This window comes from Schistocerca americana, chromosome 3 (assembly GCF_021461395.2).
Source record: "Schistocerca americana isolate TAMUIC-IGC-003095 chromosome 3, iqSchAmer2.1, whole genome shotgun sequence".
Classification (NCBI taxonomy): domain Eukaryota; kingdom Metazoa; phylum Arthropoda; class Insecta; order Orthoptera; family Acrididae; genus Schistocerca; species Schistocerca americana.
In genome coordinates, this window is record NC_060121.1 from 594925516 (window position 1) to 594947633 (window position 22118).

Genomic DNA, 22118 nt, shown 5'->3' on the forward strand with positions numbered 1-22118 from the left:
GCACTGGTGCAATATCCTCAATACGTTGCATGTGTCAGTCCTGGTTAGAATGGTATTGTATGCAGTTGTGTTTGCATTATGTCGGAGCTAAGTGAATTCGAAGTGGGAAAATCATTGGTTCAAATGGCTCTGAGCACTATGGGACTTAACAGCTGTGGTCATCAGTCCCCTAGAACTTAGAACTACTTAAACCTAACTAACCTAAGAACATCACACACATCCATGCCCGAGGCAGGATTCGAACCTGCGACCGTAGCGGTAACGCGGTTCCAGACTGAAGCGCCTAGAACCGCACGGCCACACCGGCCGGCAATCATTGGTTGTCGTGTGGTTGGTGCTTTCGTAATCAAGGGTGCCGAAGTATTTGGTTTTTCAAGAGGAGCCGTATCGCGGATTTATACGACATCCAAGCGGAAAAAGCCATCAACTAAGTAAAGACGCAGACGAAAGAGTGTGTGGAGTGACCGTGATAGACTCCCACTGCTGATGATAGCGAAGAAAAATGAGAGGATGGCAGCTGCAAAGTCGTTGTAGAACTGAAGGTCGCACTCGCGAACCTTCTCAGCACAGAAACAACATCAAGCGAGCTCCATAAAGACGCAACTGCGAGGCGAGCTGAAATTCCAAAACCACTCATTAATGAAGCAAATGCCCGTAACAGGAAAACATGGTGCCAAAGCCATAAAACCTGGGTCATTGAGGAATTGAAGATTGTCGTTTTGTTGGATGAGTCTTATTTTACGCTATTTCCAACTTCTGGCCGAGTTTACGTCCCAAAAGTGAAATATGGAGCCAATTCGGTGGTGATTTTGGCAGCCGTGTTATGGTGTTCCATAGGCCTGATGTTTTCTCTGCTTGGTTGCATTCCTGCCAGGAATTATGTTAGCATAATATCCCATGGTAAAATGTGTGCTCCCCAATGGTAATGCTGTGTCCCCAAGACGGCAGTACACCTTTCCGCACAGCTCGAATCTTTCAAGACTGGTACTGAAGCGGTAGGATGAATTTCCGCATTTCCTATGGCCACCAAAGTCGCCAGATATCAATATTACTGAACCTCTGCGTTCTACTTTGGAGAGAAGGGTGCGTGATCACTATCGTTCTCCATCTCATTACCTGAAACTGCCACTACTTTGCAGGAAAAATGATGTAACATTTCCTTGGAAACTATGCAGAAAATGTATTTATGCATTCCGAGAGGACAGGAATCTGTTTTGAAGTGTGGACAGTAGTAATCGTTTATATTGATGTGTATATGCACTGAGACGTTATTCTCTGTAATTGACTTCCTGTTTGACGCTCTGTACCTCAATCTTCCGTCGAATCTATGCCATCTATAACCAAAAACACGTATGACAGTTTTGCACAAGCACTCTTCACAACATTTCATATATTAAAGTTACACTTCTCCCACTGTCTACGAGCAATGTAATCCTTCTCCATTAACCAGTTAATAAACTCTCCTCCAAAAGCTCACTATTTGGTTTTAAAATTTTTGTTCCGTTTGCCCCTAGGAACCTGACTGATTTCCCACATCATGGGATAAATAGCAACGATTCTGTAGTCTGATTGGCAAGACATCAAGGTGTGATACAGCATCACCGCTGGTCACAGTCAAACTAAAATTTCATTAGAATGCAATTTTAATTTGGTTGTGAGTAGTGGCGATTCCGGATCCCAGACTAACAGCTTGGGTGATGGTGGAAATGATTGTGTGAGAATGGGGCTGCCTCCCCAAAACTAGTCGCATACAGAGCAAAAGATAAAAGCAACACGTAGCCACTGTGAGTTTATTTCCAAAACCAATATTTCAGGATATGTTTGATTAGTGCAGCACTGTAGCGCTGATGACTGAGGAACCGTTGGATGTCCACAGAGGAGGGCGCCAGCTCCATCTCGTGCTCTGAGACGTACGCCGGGTCGGAGGCTTTCTCCGAGGTGGAGACCAAGAGCCTGTCTGAGTTCCTCACCGGCCTGGGCAGCGACCTGCAGGTCTACCTGAGCTTCCACAGCTACTCGCAGCTGCTCATGTACCCCTACGGCCTGTCCAGCGTCGTCGCCGACAACGCCGCCGAACTGGTGAGTGGCTCTGCGGTTTCTGCTAACTTAAAAAGCTGTTATTCTGGAACAAACGCCGATGTCTCAATAGTGTGACAAAACGGTGGATGTTTTTCTACATTCGGTCGACCTGGAGGGACATTTAGTTGGATGAAAGTAATGTCCTTTGTTTAGCACGTAAGATATTAGTTAAGTAACGCAAATTTGAAAAACGGTGTATATGTGTTCCCAAGGCAAAAGACATGTGGAAACTAGGTAATATTATTCGTTAGGTATGGAAGTATTCTTGGCTTTTATCAGTTTTAATATAACTCCTCTCAATTAACAATTATTAATTTTCAGTAAGATAGCAATGACACTTCATAGCTTCCGATGTACGAGGAATGACAAGAGCGAAATGATGCCTCTTCTGGGTGGTAGCTGATTCCTAGGACGCGTTTGTAGAGTCCCCTTAGAATTCTGTTATAAAGCAGCCTAATTTTTTGTAGGGGATTCCATTTATGGGGCAATAGTAAATCGTGCCAACTTCAGCATACGCTTATTGTTGCTAGGACTGAGTAAAGAGGACTATGCGGAATCAATCAGCCTGTCTTTTTTCAGTTTCTTGCAGCAGCCGACACGTAGCATCTGTGTTGTGTAGTCAGTGTCTACCACAATGGGCCTCGTCCTATGCGCCATACTCATACTAACGGAATTTCAGCCCTGCGTACTCACACTTTTAGAAGAGATGAGAGACCTTCAGATAACATCGTAGTGTCGACCTTTCGACGAAGTCGTCTTTAAATATCAGAATATTGTGCAAACTTTTTAAATTAATTGTTTTATTTTCAAACAATGAAACCTGTTAACAGTTACTAGTGCACTGCTTTATTTCGATTTCAGTGCAAACTGTTTGTTTGATTACTCACATGTTTAGTGCACGATACATATATCTATTATCATGTCAATTTCTGGACTCTCTTTGATGTTGTGACGTTGGCATGGTTCTTCTTGTTCACGTATTTGTCTATGGTTAAACTCATTAATCAATATACCAACTGACTGCTTGACTCCCTCCTGTAATTATGGTCCAATACATGCCTCCTAGGGTACAAGGATGTGATGTCTTTCGTTGGGTTCCGTTAGTTATGTGAACTGACGAGCAGCAGAGGTTGCATAAATTGTTACATGCTCTCAAGCATGCGCGTCGAAAAAATATTCCACTAGCTCTAAGGCGTTGCCGTAATCAAAAATAAAGTTTTCATACTCTTTAATGCGTACAAAAATCTCTACGCATTTGAAACAAGGAATGGAACAGGCGTAAATTGCACCTTAACTTCATGTAGAAAGTCAGTCAAGATGTCGTGTTACATGGATATATTTGAATAGTTAAAGACGCCAAAAAATCTTGATTTCGAAACAGAAACTCATAAAAAAAGTAATAAAATTACGCCCAGTGTATGTCACATGTAAACTGATAGTTCTTAAACAAAACGCAGCTGGAGAGTTCTATTGTATGGCCTCAAAAGTACAGGAATGGGTAAGCGCTAAGCGGACATTTTCCTCTGTTTCAGCAACAAATGGTTGAGAAATCAGCCCAGGCGCTGGCGTCCAGATACGGCACCCAGTACACCGTCGGCAGCATCGTCAACGCTATCTGTAAGTATCGCACAGCTTTTACTTGCATCAAGTCAGCTATGGATAAAGTCATTTATGAAACTAAGAATGTGGTCTTTAGGGGTAGGCCGTATATTTTTTTCCATTGTGTTTGTCGATAAGAATGTTCATTTATACCGAAGCAATTTGTTCTCTTTCCATTTTATACTTGTAATCAACCTACGACTTCAATCAGAAGAACTGTTCCTCACTTATAAATATCAGAGAGACTATATTTGAAGTAATCAGAAGCAATTAAAAAGTGTAGTCAGAGGCTTTTACAACAATTTCGTCTTTTTACTTCACCAGTGTAGGTACTACTGTTTTAAGTGAGGCAATATCTATCAACGTGTTGCTATTCACATCTTCAGCAGATTGATACAGAGTTAGATGCCAGTATCAAAACTGGATATGAAGCTCTGAGAGTGCAGTCGAACATTTTGTTATGCATTTCCTTGGCTCAATTGAGTAGGTAGGGCGAAAAATGAAATACTCGCGTAAGCATTTTACGATGTGGACTGTGTTTGCCTGTATTTACATATGATCTGAAGTAGTCCTTAACGTGCAATTTACTCACGAGCAAAATATGCAAAACGAGAAGGCCCTCTATCATGAAGGAACCACATATGCGAACGACCATAAAATGGGGTAAATTCTGCAATTTACCGTATATTCATAATATGATATTTTAGAGGATATCATTGTCCATTAGAGGGCGTTTTGAACTACCGTTGCGTGACGTACTGGTAGATGTCAGGCCTTTGATCTTTGATACATCGCTTACGGTGCTGCAGATCTCAGAAAGCAATCGTGGTACACGTTATCGAATGCACCTTCTACTTCGCTTCGCTTTGTCTTGTGTTGCCCGTTGTCTTTATTTTTTGTTTGGAAATGAGTGAACAGATACACTTGATCCATATGGCTGTTCGAGTACAGCTCCGACGCCCCGAAAAAGGATCTGAGAACGCCATCCGTGTGCGGAAGTGCCATTCAGGGATGTGGGTTACCAGCTCTGCGATAAGAGGATGAGACTTGATCCCCGTACCAATTTGGTCTAAGGTCCTGACTGATTACACTCGCAGCCCACTGTCACTTTAAAATGTCCACACTGTGTCTTCAGGTAAAGAATGGCGGTGCGAATGTACATTCAGGCCATCTGTATTGTGTTAGTGGAGTTTCCTGCCACCATCCATGATGATACACTCCGACATGCTGTTCGTTTGGCTACACTATTACGCTGAGTGTACATACTAAATTTCCTTATGTCATCATACGACAGACGATTAGTAGGGTCTCCGACTTCACTTGCAGACTACATTGCCACACATGTGACATTATCTACCATCCCTGACAGTTACGTCATCATCACCTGAGCACACTGTGCGTGCAGTTACTTCAGCTTGGATGATTTAAAAAGTGTGAGTGGTCAGTGCAGAACCGATGGACCGCTGACTAGTGAGTGGGACCAGTGGGCGGTAGTTTGACTGTGTGTCTGTGTGTCTACCAGACGCGGCAGCCGGCAGCAGCATCGACTGGGCGATGGGCCAGCTGGGCCTGCGCTACGCGTTCGTGTGGGAGCTGAGGGACACGGGCAGCTACGGCTTCCTGCTGCCCGCGGACCAGATCATCCCCACCAGCGAGGAGACCTTCGACAGCATCCTGTCCATCCTCGAGGACGTGCAGGCAGCTCTCCGCAGCAAGAAACAGCTCCACTAGAGACCCTAATCCACTGACTGTAACCAATGCGAAATAAACTACGTTTACATTAAACATTTGCGTTTTGTCAGAACTGTCTTAATGTGCCTTACGAAAATAAACTTGCTGACACAATTGTGGGTACTTTGGCTTGCTCCAGGAGCAGATTGATGGGAACTATAACATATCAAACATTATTTTTTAAAAGAATAAACCGCTATTTCACTGTGTATTATTGTATTGTCTTTTGTACTGTCCCGATTTCGGCGTTTATGCCAGTATCAAGCACAACTCTAGAAGCTGTTGGACCATTATCAAATTCATATCTGTTAAGGCAGTCCAAAGCAGCTAAACAAGGCTAACACATGTTTTTAAGATGTAACAGTGTAAGTAGTTATCTTCAAATGGGATTATTTACAAAGTTTAAGCGGTCAGTGCAGAACCGATGAACTGTCGACCGCCGCTGAGAAGGACAAGTAGGCAGATGTGTGATTGTGTGTGTCTGTGTCTGACATACGCGGCAGCTGGTGGCAGCATCGACTGGTCGGTGGGCCAGCTGGGCCTGCGCTACATCTAAAAGAAATGCGTTAGCCTTGTTTACCTGCTTTGAACTGCCTTAACAAATATGACTTAATAACGTTTCTAATGACTTTTAGCATTGTACTTGATAACGGCATAAAGGCCGAAATGTGGGTAGTACAAAAGATAAATATAATAACAAAGAGTCAAATGGCGGTTTACTCTTTTAGAAGGTATTGCATGACTATGGCTGAACGCCATCGGGAACTTTACATATCAAGTATTAGTTCATTTTATTACAATAAAGACATGAAGCTTTACTCAACTACGTACACTACATTTCCACAGAAATGTTCTGAGTATTTACAACTGTCTGTGATACAAACAAATTCACAACACCCTCCATTTGAAAAATAACCGACGTACTGTTCATATTAACGTTTCATCTGATATATTTAATACACAGGTGGCCATCAAAGGCAGTGTTGTCATCTTGATCGATGACTAAGAATGGTGCAAAGTGTTGCTCTGCTCAGACGTAAGCAAACGAGCCGTTGTGATGGCGTGGAGAACCTCTAGGAGGCGTGACTGGGCCGCCATTGTTTGGGGGGCAAGCAGCGACTGTATACTTCTGTAGTTTTGGCGGGAGGTGCCAACCTTGCTTCGGCTCCCCGCTTTTTGGATGACACCACAGATCTTGTCTCTCCTGTGGTGTGATCCCGTAGATGCCAGTATGTGAGAATGATACATGACATCCCTCCTTTTAGTCCGTGTCGAAGACTTCTGGTAGTTAAAGTGCTTCTGTCGTGAGTGCTTCACCCACTTACAACAATCAGTCAAGCACAGATAATGCTGTTTCATGTATTGCAGCAGCCCTATAGATCAATTCGATACCGCCAGGAGCCTTATGCGGTCACAGTTGGGAACTGGCAGTAGCATTGACAGCTGCCAGAGTCCTTTTTTCCCAGCACGAAGTATAATTCGTGTTTTCAATTAACATGGGAAAGATTTAAGGTCATCGTCTCCTCAGTGGATGGGACGGATGTGTAATCAAAAAGATAGACTACTATCTGTACTGCAAGAAGCATTACTTTCAGATCACTTTGTATATCTGTTTCCTTTTCCTCTTATTTGCGAAGTCCGCCTGTTCGGCAGAGTAATAGACTTCCAAACAGCATCATAGTGTGTTTGGAATTATACTAATGTACCTGGAATCTGGATAGACACGCAGTGTACAAAGTTAGACATCCTAGAAGAAAGAGGATGAGAGACGAAACGTATAAAAATGCCAGAAATTTGACAAAAAAGAAATTAATAAATGAATGACATAAGCATGAAACACGGCGATGGTTAGATATGGTAAACTAAGACTCAGCAGCTAAGAAAAAGGTTAGGGACTCATTATGAAGAAGAACTACGTGACACTCGGAGTTACGTGGAAGGGTGCAATGAATTAGAAGAAGCAGAGAAATATAACAGCGACTGACCTGTCGTAAAGTTACAAAAGTGGAAGTTAAGAAGGTCAAAACAGATCTAAGAAAAATAAAAGGAAAATAAAGGCATTGGGCACTGACAGCACATGCAGTGAGACGCTGAAAGTTTCAGAACGTTTCAGAACATGGTGCAACAAGGAGACTAACGTCATTCATCACTCACGAGCAAAATATGTTATTTCGGAATCTTACGGAAATCTTGTCTTGAGACAGCCTTGTCCTTTTATAAAAGAAGTCAAATGTAAACGATGGCAAGATACACAATATCTGATCAAAAGTATCCGGATAACGCTATGCATTGCGAAATTGACCACTAGATGTCGCGAAAGGCCGACCCACCAGTATGAAAGCAGCTGGGAAGTGTTGTGTTGTCACTAGGAAAGCAGTAACAGCCAAATGGGTTGTCAGAAGAGTTCAGCAACTTCGAAAGTGATCTAATTATTATTGGAATTCCATCAGAGAAACAAATCCATCAGGGACATTTCCACCATTTCAAAGCTGCTCAAGTTGACTGTTGGTAATATGAGCGTGAAGTCGAAACGTGAAGGAACAACCATATCTAAGGGAGACCAGGTAAGCCTCTGTACTAAGCGACAGGGACCGTCGGGTGTTGCTAAGGCAGGTTGAAAAAAATCGCATGGAGTCAGTGGAAGGGCTCACTTGTGGGTTCCAAACAGCTACGAGCACTCCATCTAGCACAGTGACTGCGCTTAGGGAGTTACAAGAATCAGCCCCAAAGCTGGAGCAGCTCCTTATACTCAGTGCTAAGAGACGATTGAGTTGGTGGAAAGAGCAACACCATTCGACAATGGATGAATGGAAACGAATGAGGTGGAGTGATGAATCACGCTACATCCCGTGGCAATCCGATGAAAGGTTTTGGGTTTGGCGACAGCTTAGAGAACATTACCGGTCGTCATGTGTAGCGCCAACAGTGAATCACAGAGGATATGGTGTTACGGTATGGCACCGTTTGTCGTGATTAGGGTTTGGACCTTTTAGTGCGCATAAGGAGAAACTAAATACGAAGGGATACAGACGCATTTTATTGAACTGTCCTCTGCGTACACCAGAGGAACAGTTCGCCATGATGACTGATTGTATGACCGTGACAATGCAGCATCTGTGAGCCAACGATTTCTAGATAATAACAATCCTGAAACGGACTGGTCTGCACAGAGTGCCGATCTGAAGCCAGCCTTTGGGATGAGATAGAATGTCGACTTCGCTCCAGCACCCAGCGTCCAACTCGTTACCCGTTTTGGTTTCGGCTTTTGGCAAAGAATGGCTACCACTTCTCCATAGATATTCAGGCGCCTCACTGAAAGTGTCCCCAGCAGACTTCGTTCTGTCATCAAGGCCAATGTTGGACAAACTCTACAGTAATGTCGACTAACAAGTACCTGAATACTATTGACAAGATAACGTACAGATCTATGAGTCATATGTCTAGTGTTGGACATATTAACACTGGGATAAATGGAAAACAACTTGTCAGAGTAGCAATTTGGGTTCAGGAGGGGAAGGTAAATAAGAGAGGACACTGGATGCATGAGAACGTTCGTGATAAGAACGATAAAACTACTTTGTAGGCTATCAGAAAGTTTTTTTGGAGTAAAACAATGTTTAAAATATTTGAGGAAACAGAAGTAGACTGGAAAGCTAGAAGACACTAACGGAACTATACGTAAGCCAAAGAGAAGTGATGAAAATGCAGGAGGAAGAAGCAGCTATTACAAGAAATGTGGGACAACGTTGTTGCATTTCTTCAGTCATGTTTAATATTTATTTATGTTGACTAGATGAAACTAGTTGATAGGTAGTTAAAGTTATTAGATTTGCAGATTATAAAGCTGTCATGGCACGAAGTGAAGGTCTTCAACATTACCGAGACAAAAGTGATGAATGTAGCAAGGATACCAGATGTAATAAATACAGCACCAAAAATATAGAAATGTGCTCCTTCAATTACTTGGGGAGGTGGGAGAGGGCATGATTATTACAGACGGAGGCTGTACAAGGAAAATAAGAAAAGTGCGTATGGAAAGTAGCTATTCATAAAACTTCAAAAATTACTCACAACAAGAGCAACAGGGATTGATCTAGGAAACAGATTTAAGAGTTGAGTTGTTTGGTGAGTACTTTTTGAAAGAAATTTCCGGCATTTGAAAGTTACAGCTTCGCAAAAAACGGTGAGTGCAAGAACAATGGAAAAGGAAAGAAGCATAGTTAGAAGAAGATAAAGAATATTGACAGATTTGAGGTATGTTGTATTAAGTGCTAAAGAAAACCACTAGTAAATGGACTTTGTAAAGTCAAATTAAACTCAGTCCCTTATTTTGATAGCTTTATAGACGGTGATGGTTACATGTGCACAATTGAGCCTCAGGGAGAAAGCGCTCTTGTCAGTAAATGAATGTGACGGTTTAATGTGTGAATTAAAAAATTTTTCCGGCGAATAGAATGTTCAAACAATTTTCGAGCTTGGAGCCGGTTGTCGTTCAAAACATCCCACCATATTTCAAATGTGCACTTGCCACTTATCTTCAAGTGAGCCATCGAAGACTAACGATGTATTGCCCAGTTCTGAATACCGCCCTGCGGATATTCCACGTATGAGTCAAAATCAAGTTGACATACGGACCACACTTCCCGGCGGCAATGTACACTCTGGTGGGACAGCGGAACTCAGCTGTCCTCTGCATTAGCACTAACCGCGGCCGTCGGCACACATTGTCGTATTCGATTAGAACAAATAGTGGAGAAGATGGGTTCCACGCACTGTCCAACTGGTAGTCGCTATCACGGTTCATCAGATTTCCCGACAGGCATATTTTCACGGATTTGTTGATAATGGAGTCCCAAAGAGATGTTGCTGTGGTCAGAATCATAGTTTTGTCATATTGTATTGAACGTCCAGTGGAAATACAGTGTTAAGCAATAGCGATCCTGCTTGTTTACTGAAGGCGAGGGCAACGGTGATGTAAAGTGTAGCGTTCATTCAAAGTGTGTGTGCACTGTTCATTGTAAGCCGGCCGAAGTGGCCGTGCGGTTAAAGGCGCTGCAGTCTGGAACCGCAAGACCGCTACGGTCGCAGGTTCGAATTCTGCCTCGGGCATGGATGTTTGTGATGTCCTTAGGTTAGTTAGGTTTAACTAGTTCTAAGTTCTAGGGGACTAATGACCTCAGCAGTTGAGTCCCATAGTGCTCAGAGCCATTTTTTTGTTCTTTGTAAGCCATTCCCCACTAACAAGGTATTTTGTTAATTTCGCCCTTCCGCAGTAACAAGTCGTCCTTCACTGGTCCCAAAAGGTCTGCAACATTAGATGGTGGACAAAAAATCCCTTTCACCTCAAATTTACTAACGATTCTTGCTATTTTAAACGTCATATTGCCCACAAATGGAAGAAAGCTAATTATTTTGGAGGTGTATTCTCCTCTTCATCTACTTTCTGATTCTTAATTTTTAACTGGCAGTGAACCGTTAGCCCGCATCTCGTGGTCGTGCGGTAGCGTTCTCGCTTCCCACGCCCGGGTTCCCGGGTTCGATTCCCGCCGGGGTCAAGGATTTTCTCTGCCTCGTGATGGCTGGGTGTTGTGTGTTGTCCTTAGGTTAGTTAGGTTTAAGTAGTTCTAAGTTCTAGGAGACTGATGACCATAGATGTTAAGTCCCATAGTGCTCAGAGCCATTTGAACCAGTGAACCGTTAATACGCCAGATGGAACATCCATTTTGTCTGATTACTGTCCTTAGGTGGGCAAGGTCTGTAGGCAAACTACCTAAATGTAGGACAATATGAGCACTGTGTACTAGTGTTTTTAAGCACGCCCGTAGTTTGCGATAGGTGAAGAGAATGTGATGCTTGCAAAAGCAAATCAACATTAGGTGGCAACGACAAACTGACTGCCCAGAGAGCCATCATTCTTTCGTCCAGCCAAGATTTCCAAGAAAGGCAGGCAACTATCTTGCTCTGTTTCCGTAGCGAACCGAATGTTGTCACGAATAGACTTGAGATGGTGAAGAAACTCCCTCAATTTACCTTATAAGTTACTACGTTGAGGAGGAGGTTTCGAAAGAGCACGACAACTTTCCCTTCTTATTTCTTCTACAGTATCCGAAGGAAGATGATGTATCAATCCTTCCACGCCATTCACAAAGCTTATTAAAGGCAGTACTTTAGGTGTAGTGCAAAATTGCGTTATTTGCTTAATATAGACAGCTGAATTTATCAGTAGACTGGGGCTCTCCTTCTAAGAAGTCCTGACCGTTTAGTTAGCTTTGATGTGGTATAACTTTTTACGAAGACCCCTCTCGCAGGTTCATTGGCATTAATTGCCAAAAGTTTCTGATGATCATTACTGGTTTGTTTCTGCACGCTCTATCCTCAACCTATTTTACGTTCAACCAAGAATGTTTTGAACAGACTGACGGCGTCGCTATGGGCAGCCCTCTGTCTCCGTTGGTGGCCAACCTTCTTATGGAGGACTTCGAGGAGACAGAGCTTGAATCAGCTACCATTAAACCAACTGTATTTTCGAGTTATGTGGACGATACCTTCGTAGTGCGTTCTCATGGAGAAGATAAACTGATGGAGTTTCTTCACCACCCTAGTTCCATTCGTAATAACATTCGGCTCTATTGATCTAATGGAAGTACATTTGCCTCGAGGCACGCTGAGTCTCAACTTCATCTTCGATAAGAATAGAAGCCGAAGTAATGAATTAAAATTTGTGAGACAGGCCGGACCTGAACCCGTGACTCCCACTTACCAGATAGCTGTGTTATCCAGCATACCACTGCAAAAGCGTCTGCAACAGCTACACAAAGTACCCTAGTCCAATGCTCATTCTAACACGAACTATATTACGTACAAAGCTGGGGTACTATTCCAATATCGGAGAGCCTCGGCAATATTGACGATTTAAGAAGGAGTTGGGCTGTGTGAAGTTTGTGTTACGGAGGTCATTGGACTAGGGCAGTCCATGCAGCTTTGTTATTCAGGGTGCTGTAGTGGATAACACACCTGCCTAATAAGCACGAGGCATGGGTTCAAGTTGTGGTCTTAGCCAAGATTTTAACTCATTACTTCACCTTCTATCCTTATCGAAGATAGCATTCGGCTCACTACGAAAATAAGGAAAGACGGTTGTTTATCTTTTTGGATGTCTTAGTTGGCCGAAAAAGTTATGGCTGTCTAGAGCATTCAGGTTTATCGCAACCCTGCTCATATTGATTATTTGTTTTGCAAGCATTATATTCTCATCACCTGTCGAAAACTGTGAGGATGCTAAAGACATTCGACACAGAGCTCACACTGTCTCAGATCTAGATAGTTTGCCTACACAGCTCGCCCACCTAAGCAAAGTGTTCAGGTGAAATGGAACACTTCCATCTTGCATAGTGTAAGGCCAGGGCCGGCCAGAAATTCTGCAGGCGTGCGGTGCTCCTGCACATGTGCAACTTCGGGGTCACAGCGTGCACGCCGCAGCCGTCAGCGTTCATGTAGTGCATGTTTCTACGCACAGATGTCGCTTTATCCACTTGCTGGGATTCCCTGTACAGGCGCATTCTAGTGCTCTTTCCACAACTTGCAGGCCAACCATGGGGAGGTATTTCGCGTATTAAACATTTAAAATACTGTCACAGGCTACTCATTGAGACTTCTACTTTTATGTTAACAGTTTAACCCAGAAAGACAAGTAATACAGTTAATAACCGCAGTTTTTTATTAAGGCAGCTTGACTGACGGCACGTAAATACGCGTAATGTTTTTGATCTAGTATTTAAGAAAAAGAGCACTTAGCGACTTCCAAAGCACCTTATTCATGATTTCAAATAACATTAAACTAATGCAAGGTTTCCTATAACTATTTCTCGGTGCCCTCAGTTATACCCACATAATTTCTGTCTCACTGACCTCTGAAAAGAATGATAACCGCAGACCTCTCGATGATCACCTGTTATTTCAATACCATTATTGCTATATCTTTCATCAGTTCCGTCTGAAATCTGCATAATAACCGATAATTAGATGAACGTTATGTTTTATCGACTTCAGCTGAGCGTAGCCCTTCACACATTAAAAAAACCCTAAATGTAAGTATACATTGGAACAATCGGTTTAATGACCAATTTTCCTGATAATAATGTAACATGGAGCAGAATGAGGCAATAATGCACATTTAGTAAACAATAATTTTTAATTATGAAAGGAATAAATCCAAACACGTTTACCACTGGTCATGAGAAATGATATAGTTAATATCGGGCAAAAAAGCACTGCTCATTGACAAACGCAAGCAGTTGCGAAGATTTTCATCACTTATGCTTAATCGAAACCTTGATTTACTCATTTTCATCACCGAGAAAAATCTTTCACAAACATATGTCGACCCGAACATGGACATAACTCTTGCTGATTCTCAATGCAGGCGTGGAAATTCTTATTGTGAAATATTTTCGTAGAATTCTTTTGTACTTCGCACTGCAAAGAACTTGTCCTTCAGTCTTGTATTGCACTGTACGTCCATCAGTTCCATCTGTAGATCATTCGGAGCATCTTCAACCGACGACGAGAACAGTCGAGCAAAGAGGCGAATGAGAGGAGACAAACTCGTAAAATCTGCAAATCATGCTCGATATTGTTTCTTAATTTTTACAACTACTGACGCGTATTATTGAAATCTAGCACTTTCATGGAGCAGTCCAAGGGTCGGGAAATGTGCAGTGTTTTTGTCAATAGCTGGCTCTCCCAAAGCGCAAGCTTCGTTTCAAAGGCATTTAGTTTTTCCAACATGTCAGAAATTAAATTATTTTCACCTTGGAAACTGACGTTCAGGCTGTTCATGTGAGACGTAATGTCCACGAGAAATGCAAGGCCTGTTATCCAACAAGGGTCTTCCAACATAGGTTCACTTTTTCCCTTCTCATGTAAGAATGTTACTATGACCAAACGTAAATCAAAAGAATATTTTCAGCATTTTACCTCGACTCAGCCAGCGTACTTCGGTATAGTAAGGTATGTCATCGTACTTCGCTCGTAATTACTCCAAGAACCGCCGAAACTGGCGATGCGTAAGCCCATGTGTCTTCAGATAGTTTACAGTACGCACAACAATTTGCATGACGTTTGCTAACGTCACTGATTTTGCACAAAACGCCTCTCGATGAAGAATGCAGTGAATTCCATACAACGTCTCGGCTGTGCGCCCTAGCTTTTTGCGCATCCGTGCTATGAGTCCTCTCTGATGGCCTTGAATTGATGGTGCTCCATCTATGGCCACTGAGACTAACCGATTCCAGTCCAAACCGACACCATCAATCGCTTGCTCGACAGCTTGGAGTAAGTCCGCACCTGTAGTAGTCCCTTTCAAAGATACTAAGTCCAAAACGTCCTCTGTTAAACAAAGTGCGTTATCCACACCTCGTATGTATTATCACAACACATCTGAGTCATCGCCCTCTGGCAGTTGCGCAAGGTCGGGCTGCCGTCCACATGAGTCGGTTACGTACACACACACACATACACACACACACACACAATATTTACAATTACAATTTGCTTTGTGATCAAATATACTTTGATTTGTTTCTTTAAAGGTCTTTGAAGGACACGCACACACACACACAAAGTTTACAGTAACAGTTTTCTCTCTCTCTCTGTCTGTGTGTGTGTGTGTGTGTGTGTGTGTGTGTGTGTGTACAAGAGGTTAAAATTTGCATAATTTAATATGGGAATGTTGTGAACTTCCCTTTCTTACGAATTATCAGTTCAAGTATTAAAAGGATCGGTTTAGGCCGGTTGAGGTGGAAAAAAACACCTTGCATGTGTCGTTTTTCAGTGTGTTGTGCAAATGTAGGTTAGTTCGATTTGTGTACCACGGAAATAGATCGATCGGTCAACCACTAACACAGTTTGGTTTAAGTACCAAGGAGATAGTTCGTTCTGTGTACCACGTCCTGTGTACCGCGATTGATCAAGTCTGTCGCTATTCTTCGACTTTACCAGAAGAGTGGCGGCGGCAAGGAGAACTGTAGCGAAATGTAGCAGCCAAGATTCCTCACCCCTTGCAGTAATGGGAACTAAACCAAAAAGGTAGCAGGTAAGAGCCCGCCTGCGAGCTCGCAAATTTTTGAAGTGGAAGACGTACCACCAATATCTGCATCTGAGAAACTGCACTTTACGTATTCTGAAAATTTCCGTTGACCAGTTTGCAGTGTATCCTTTGTCAAAGACTGTCTTCTGTTTGCTAATACTGACACAATCGCCAATTTTAAGTTTCGATGGGCGTGGAACGATCATTTTGATTTTATTATACATCTCCGCTGGCTGCATTTTAATTGTCTTGTGTTTCGTGTGATTATATTGCTTTACGAATCCTTGTACAGTACTAATCAATTTGTAGGAGTCCTGAGCAGTAAATTTTCTGAACATAAGACTCTTGAGAGTTCTGCTGAAACGTTAAACTACGGAAGCTTTCATACTCGAAAAAGTGGACTAATGATTATTTCTGAGATGTTGCATTAACTTTTTGAAACTAGTATTGGAGAATTATTTCCCAAGATCAGTTTGTAAGTGTACTGGAACCCGCCTGATTTCTGTGTAAATTTTTTTAAGCGCGTTTGCAACTGCAACACCGCCTTTGGTATTCAGAGCACCAACCCATGCTATTTTTGGAATAAACGTCAACCACAGTTAATAAATATTTATATCCAGAATTCCATTTCGAATATGCAATCACGTCAATTAAGTATGCTTGATGGAGGCTGCTAAATCCTTTTGTGATAACTTGCCACCTAGGATACGTTCAACGGGCAGGACGATGAAGCTCATCAGCAATCGCAGCTTGCATCTCTCTATAACTTGATGCTTATTGAAAACATCTGCCCAAGCCTAGTTCAACGCCGTTGGCTACTCAACAAAAGGGGGACCACTGCTGTTAGTAATAACGTCTCTACTCAGGTATTAGGGGAAATGGAATTAATGATGGACGACAAAATGAAATAATCGCAAAGGCAATTACAGTCTGTTCGGGAGGAAAACAAAGAAATGTGGGAGGAAAACAAATAAATTCAGGAGAAAATCAAAACTAAATTGAACACGTTAACAGATACTGTCAATAATTTGCTATCCGAGCTTACTGAGATGTTCGATGAAAACCATGATAAGCTCAGAATTGATGTAAAGTCAAACGCGAAGAAATCGAAATGGAAACCCAAGAATTTCGGACCCACGTTGACAAAAAAATGGAAGCAAATAATTGAACTGGTTAGTAAAGCTCTTGAGAAAACACAGGCGCAAAATGATGAGATCATTAAAACCAATAATACAAGCAAGAAGGACAAAAATCGATGACTATAATGGTTAACGGCGTACGAATCTAGTGCAACGAATTGAACAATGAAGGAGACAAAATCCGTAACATAACTACTGGCAGTGACGAAAAGCCAGTCGCATTTAGTAAAGAGAATTGCGTAACGAAATTAATGCTGTGAGTTCAGAACTCACAGAAGTTACGACTTTAAATCACAAATTTAATTGAAATATCTACAACTATTGACAGAAGACTACTAGTGCTCCAAAGCAATAAGGGCAAACAGTATGAAAATTGTTAAGAAAAAAATTCGGAATATGAAAACGTGCTTATTTTTCGTAAGTCAAGTTAAAGTGCCACCTCCCGCATGTGACCAGATGAGAAGAAACGCCGATTCCAAGAACTATCCCACTGAAGATGCATTAAAGTAAAATGCAAGACACGTCTAAAGGAAATAAAATACACTGTAGCAAGAAAAGACAGTTTTTGTTTATAAAACGAATATCTCTTCTCAATGTTCGATCGAAAAATCGTTGAAACGGATCTGCGTTCACTGACAACAGAAACTCCTGTCAACTTTAGAGCTTCGTAGGCACGTTGAACAGTCCGCGTTGGTATACCAACAAATCTATCTTCTCTGATACTTTATCTGTACATTGAGCAAATAGTATAGGCGAAAAAGGAGACATCTGAAAAGGGAATTAAACTTCAAAGAGAAGAAATGAAAACTTTCGAGTTAGCAAGATTAGCATTTCTCAAAACACAAAATTTGCGTACATCGAAAATGAATTGAAGTGCTACGAATTCATTTCACAGTTCATACAAGGAGAGAATATTTGAACAACAGTGTTACAGAAAGAAGGTTATATACGTGGAAGAGACCTGGAGACACTGGAAGGTTTCAGATTGATTATATAATGGTAAGACAGAGATTTCGGAACCAGGTTTTAAATTGTAAGAACTATCCCACTGAAGATGCATTAAAGTAAAATGCAAGACACGTCTAAAGGAAATAAAATACACTGTAGCAAGAAAAGACAGTTTTTGTTTATAAAACGAATATCTCTTCTCAATGTTCGATCGAAAAATCGTTGAAACGGATCTGCGTTCACTGACAACAGAAACTCCTGTCAACTTTAGAGCTTCGTAGGCACGTTGAACAGTCCGCGTTGGTATACCAACAAATCTATCTTCTCTGATACTTTATCTGTACATTGAGCAAATAGTATAGGCGAAAAAGGAGACATCTGAAAAGGGAATTAAACTTCAAAGAGAAGAAATGAAAACTTTCGAGTTAGCAAGATTAGCATTTCTCAAAACACAAAATTTGCGTACATCGAAAATGAATTGAAGTGCTACGAATTCATTTCACAGTTCATACAAGGAGAGAATATTTGAACAACAGTGTTACAGAAAGAAGGTTATATACGTGGAAGAGACCTGGAGACACTGGAAGGTTTCAGATTGATTATATAATGGTAAGACAGAGATTTCGGAACCAGGTTTTAAATTGTAAGGCATTTCCAGGGACAGATGTGGACTCTGACCAAATTTTATTGGTTATCAACTGCAGATTAAAACTGAAGAAACTGCAAAAAGTCTGAAATTTAACGAGGTAGGACCTGGATAAACTAAAAGAACCAGAGGTTGTACAGAGTTTCAGAGGGAGCATTAGAGAACGACTGACAAGAACAGGGGAACTGAATACAGTAGAAGAAGAATGGGTGGCTTTGAGAGACGAAATAGTGAAGGCAACGGAGGACCAAGTACGTAAACAGATGAGGGCTAGTAGAAGTCCATGGCTAACACAAAAGATATTGAATTTAATCAATGAAAGGAGAAAATATAAAAAATGCAATAAATGGCTCTGAGCACTATGGGACTTAACTGCTGTGGTCATCAGTCCCCTAGAACGTAGAACTACTTAAACCTAACTAACCTAAGGACACCACACACATCCATGCCCGAGGCAGGATTCGAACCTGCGACCGTAGCGGTCACGCGGTTCCAGACTGAAGCGCGGTTAACCGCACGGCCACACCGGCCGGCTGCAATAAATGAGGCAGGTGAAAGGGAATACAAACGTCTAAATGAGATCGACAGGAAATGCAAAATGACTAAGCAGGAATGGCTAGAGGACAAATGTAAGGATATAGAGGCGTATATTACTAGTGGTAAGATAGATGCTGCATAAAGGAAACTTAAAGAGACCTTCGGAGGAAAGAGAACCACTCGTATAAATATCAAGAGCTCAGATGGAAGACCAGTCCTAAGCAAGGAACGGAAAGCAGAATAGTGGGAGGAGTATATAATGAGTGTATGCAACGGTGATGTACTTGAAGGCAATATTTTGGAAATGGAAGAGGACGTAGATGAAGATGAAATGGGAGATATGATACTGAGTGAAGAATTTGACAGAACACTAAAATACCTAATTCTAAGCCGGCCGGTGTGGCCGTGCGGTTCTAGGCATTTCAGTCTGGAACCGCGTGACCGCTACGGTCGCAGGTTCGAATCCTGCCTCGGGCATGGATGTGTGTGATGTCCTTAGGTTAGTTAGGTTTAAGTAGTTCTAAGTTCTAGGGGACTGATGACCACAGATGTTTAGTCCCATAGTGCTCAGAGCCATTTGAACCTAATTCTAAACAAGGTCCCGGGAGTAGAAAACATTCCGTTAGAACTGCTGATAGCCTTGGGTGAGCCAGCCATGACAAAACTCTTCCATCTGGTGGGCAAGACGTATGAGACAGGCAAAATACCTTCAGACTCCAAGAAGAATATAATAATTCCAATCCCAAAGAAAGCAGGCGTTGACAGGTGTGATAGAAGATAGGTTAAGGAAAGATAAAACCTACGTTTATAGCATTTGTAGACTTAGAGAAAGCTTTTGACAATGTTGACTGGAATACTCTGTTTCAAATTCTAAGGGTTTCAAGGGTAAAATACAGGGAGCAAGAGGGTATTTACAATTTGTACAGAGACCAGAAGGCGGTTATAAGAGTCGAGGGGCACAAAAGGGGAGCAGTGGTTGAGAAGGGAGTGTGACAGGATTGTAACCTATCCCCCAATGTTATTCAAAATATATAATAAGCAAGCTGTAAACGAAACAAAAGAAAAATTTGGAGTAGTAATTAAAGTTCAGGGAGAAGAAATAAAAACTTTGAGCCAGAATGAGATTTTCACTCTGTAGCGGAGTGTGCGCTGATATGAAACTTCCTGGCAGATTAAAACTGTGTGCCGGACCGAGACTCGAACTCGGGACCTTTGCCTTACGCGGAGAAGTGCTCTACCAACTGAGCCACCGAAGCACGACTCACGCCCGGTACTCACAGCTTTACTTCTGCCAGTACCTCGTCTCCTACCTTCCAAACTTTACAGAAGCTCTCCTGCGAACCTTGCAGAACTAGCACTCCTGAAAGAAAGGATATTGCGGAGACATGGCTTAGCCACAGCCTGGGGGATGTTTCTAGAATGAAATTTTCACTCTACAGCGGAGTGTGTGCTGATATGAAATTGGCAGATTAAAACTCTTAATTGTAATGCATACATGTTGTTCGCAACTAAATATTTTTTTCCGATTTCTATTCTGCCAGCAAGAAAGGATACATCACAACTGGAATTTAAAGAGAAAAGAAAATTACGACATAATTTCTCTGGAAGAAGAATTCAGCTGGTAAGCCCATCCTGAGGCATCACAGAAATGTCAATTTGGTATTTATGGTAAGTTTCAGAAGTAAAAATTGAAGAGGGAATCCGAGACTTGCCTACATTAAGCATGTTCAACTCGGTGCAAACTGCATAGTTACAGAGAAGAAGAGGTTCGCACAGGATATACTAGCGTGAACACGTGCGTCTTCATTCCAAAGACCTCAATAATGTAATTTCCAGTCACATCAATGTGACCTCCTGTCAAAAGCCTGAATAACCACCATTTGCAGTGCAGGCCATTGCGAGAACATATACGGCAAGAGAGTCAACTAGGTTTTGGAAGGTACTGGCAGGGATGTGGATTCATGCCGACTCCAGTGCTGTGGTCAGCTGTGCTAGATTTCTCGGTTCAGAATCCATGACTCGAACTCCTTGATCGAGGTGGTTCCATAGATTCTCAATTGGGTTTAAAATCTGGGAGTTTGGTGTCCGAGCTCTTCAAGCCACGCACGTACACTGCGAGCTGTGTGACACGTTGCATTGTCCTGCTCATAGATGTCATCATTCCTAGGAAAAACAAACTGCCTTTAGGAGAGGACATGGACCCCCAGGGATAGATGCGTACTTTTCTTGATGCATTACGCCTTCCAGAATGACGAGGTCACCCAAGGTATGCCACAAAAACATTCCCCAGAGAATAAAGGTCCCTCCTCCAGCCTGAAAGTGTTGATCTCAGATATATCTCGCCATACACACCCACGGCTATCTGTCCGATGGAAGATGATTCATCTGCAATGGGCACCTATCGTCTCTCAGTTCGGAATACTAAATTGTACTTATATTTCGGAAATATAGGAGTAGTGCGACCTCCAGACCAGATGAGAGGAAACGCAGATCACAGCAAACTGTAAGTAATTATCTATGAACCTTTACGGAAATACAGGGATAGTCGACCTCCAGACCATATGAGACGACAAGCTCTCGGTTGCCAATAAGAATTCCACTATTGTGAGAGACGGAACGTCATACACGTTTCCGTACGTCTTACAGAATAATTACTAATAGAGTTTCAACGGCACCACAACTATTATACATGGCAGTGCCGAAAATACATGATCCAGTGACAATAATGTGACCACCGGCTACGTTCGACGCCAGCGTGCAGTAACCACTCACAGACGGCAGGTGGGAGCTCTAGCAGTGGAGGGTGTACAAAGCGGAAAACAGTGCAGTCGTTGGCATAATGCAGAAACGGTGTGATTTATCTGACGTCCAGGGGGTTTTATCATTGGCTTCTGGGCCAAGGATGGAAGCATTACCGAAACGGCTGAGTTTGCTTGCTGCCGTGGTTAAAGTATACAGTGCACGGCAAAAAGGCACTACCCAAAACCGGCGACGAAGCAGCTGTAGTTCATTACGGGCCATAGATGACGGAGGTGAATGACATCTGTGGAGATGTGTACAGGTGAGTAGACGCGCAGCTGTGGAGCAGCTGGCCCGCCAGATGAACCAAGGGGCTGATATTTGGTAGCATTTGCTGAATGATCGTCGCAGAGGCACTGTTGGTACACATATCAGCCCCTTGGTTCATCTGGCCGGTCAGCTGCTTTTTTTTAGTGTGGTTGTCATTCTGGAAAATTGAAAACAGTACATTGTACAGCGTACAATAAAATAGACATAAATGTAACACAAGAAACTAAGAGTTCAAGAAGTATCAGTTACTATGACGTACAGTAAAATCGAGTTGATGTGTCTT

General features: G+C 42.3%; 1 protein-coding gene across 1 annotated transcript in view; it reads left to right on the forward strand.

Annotated features, from left to right (window-relative positions):
- Positions 1 to 5463, forward strand: part of LOC124606618 (zinc carboxypeptidase-like) — a 43026-nt gene extending 37563 nt beyond the window's left edge. Inside the window, exons 8-10 of the mRNA XM_047138603.1 lie at positions 1877 to 2079; positions 3612 to 3696; positions 5201 to 5463. Coding sequence (XP_046994559.1) covers positions 1877 to 2079; positions 3612 to 3696; positions 5201 to 5409 — 497 coding nt within the window. The 3' untranslated portion in view covers positions 5410 to 5463. The remainder of the gene's footprint in view (positions 1 to 1876; positions 2080 to 3611; positions 3697 to 5200) is intronic.
- Positions 5464 to 22118: the final 16655 nt, after the last annotated feature.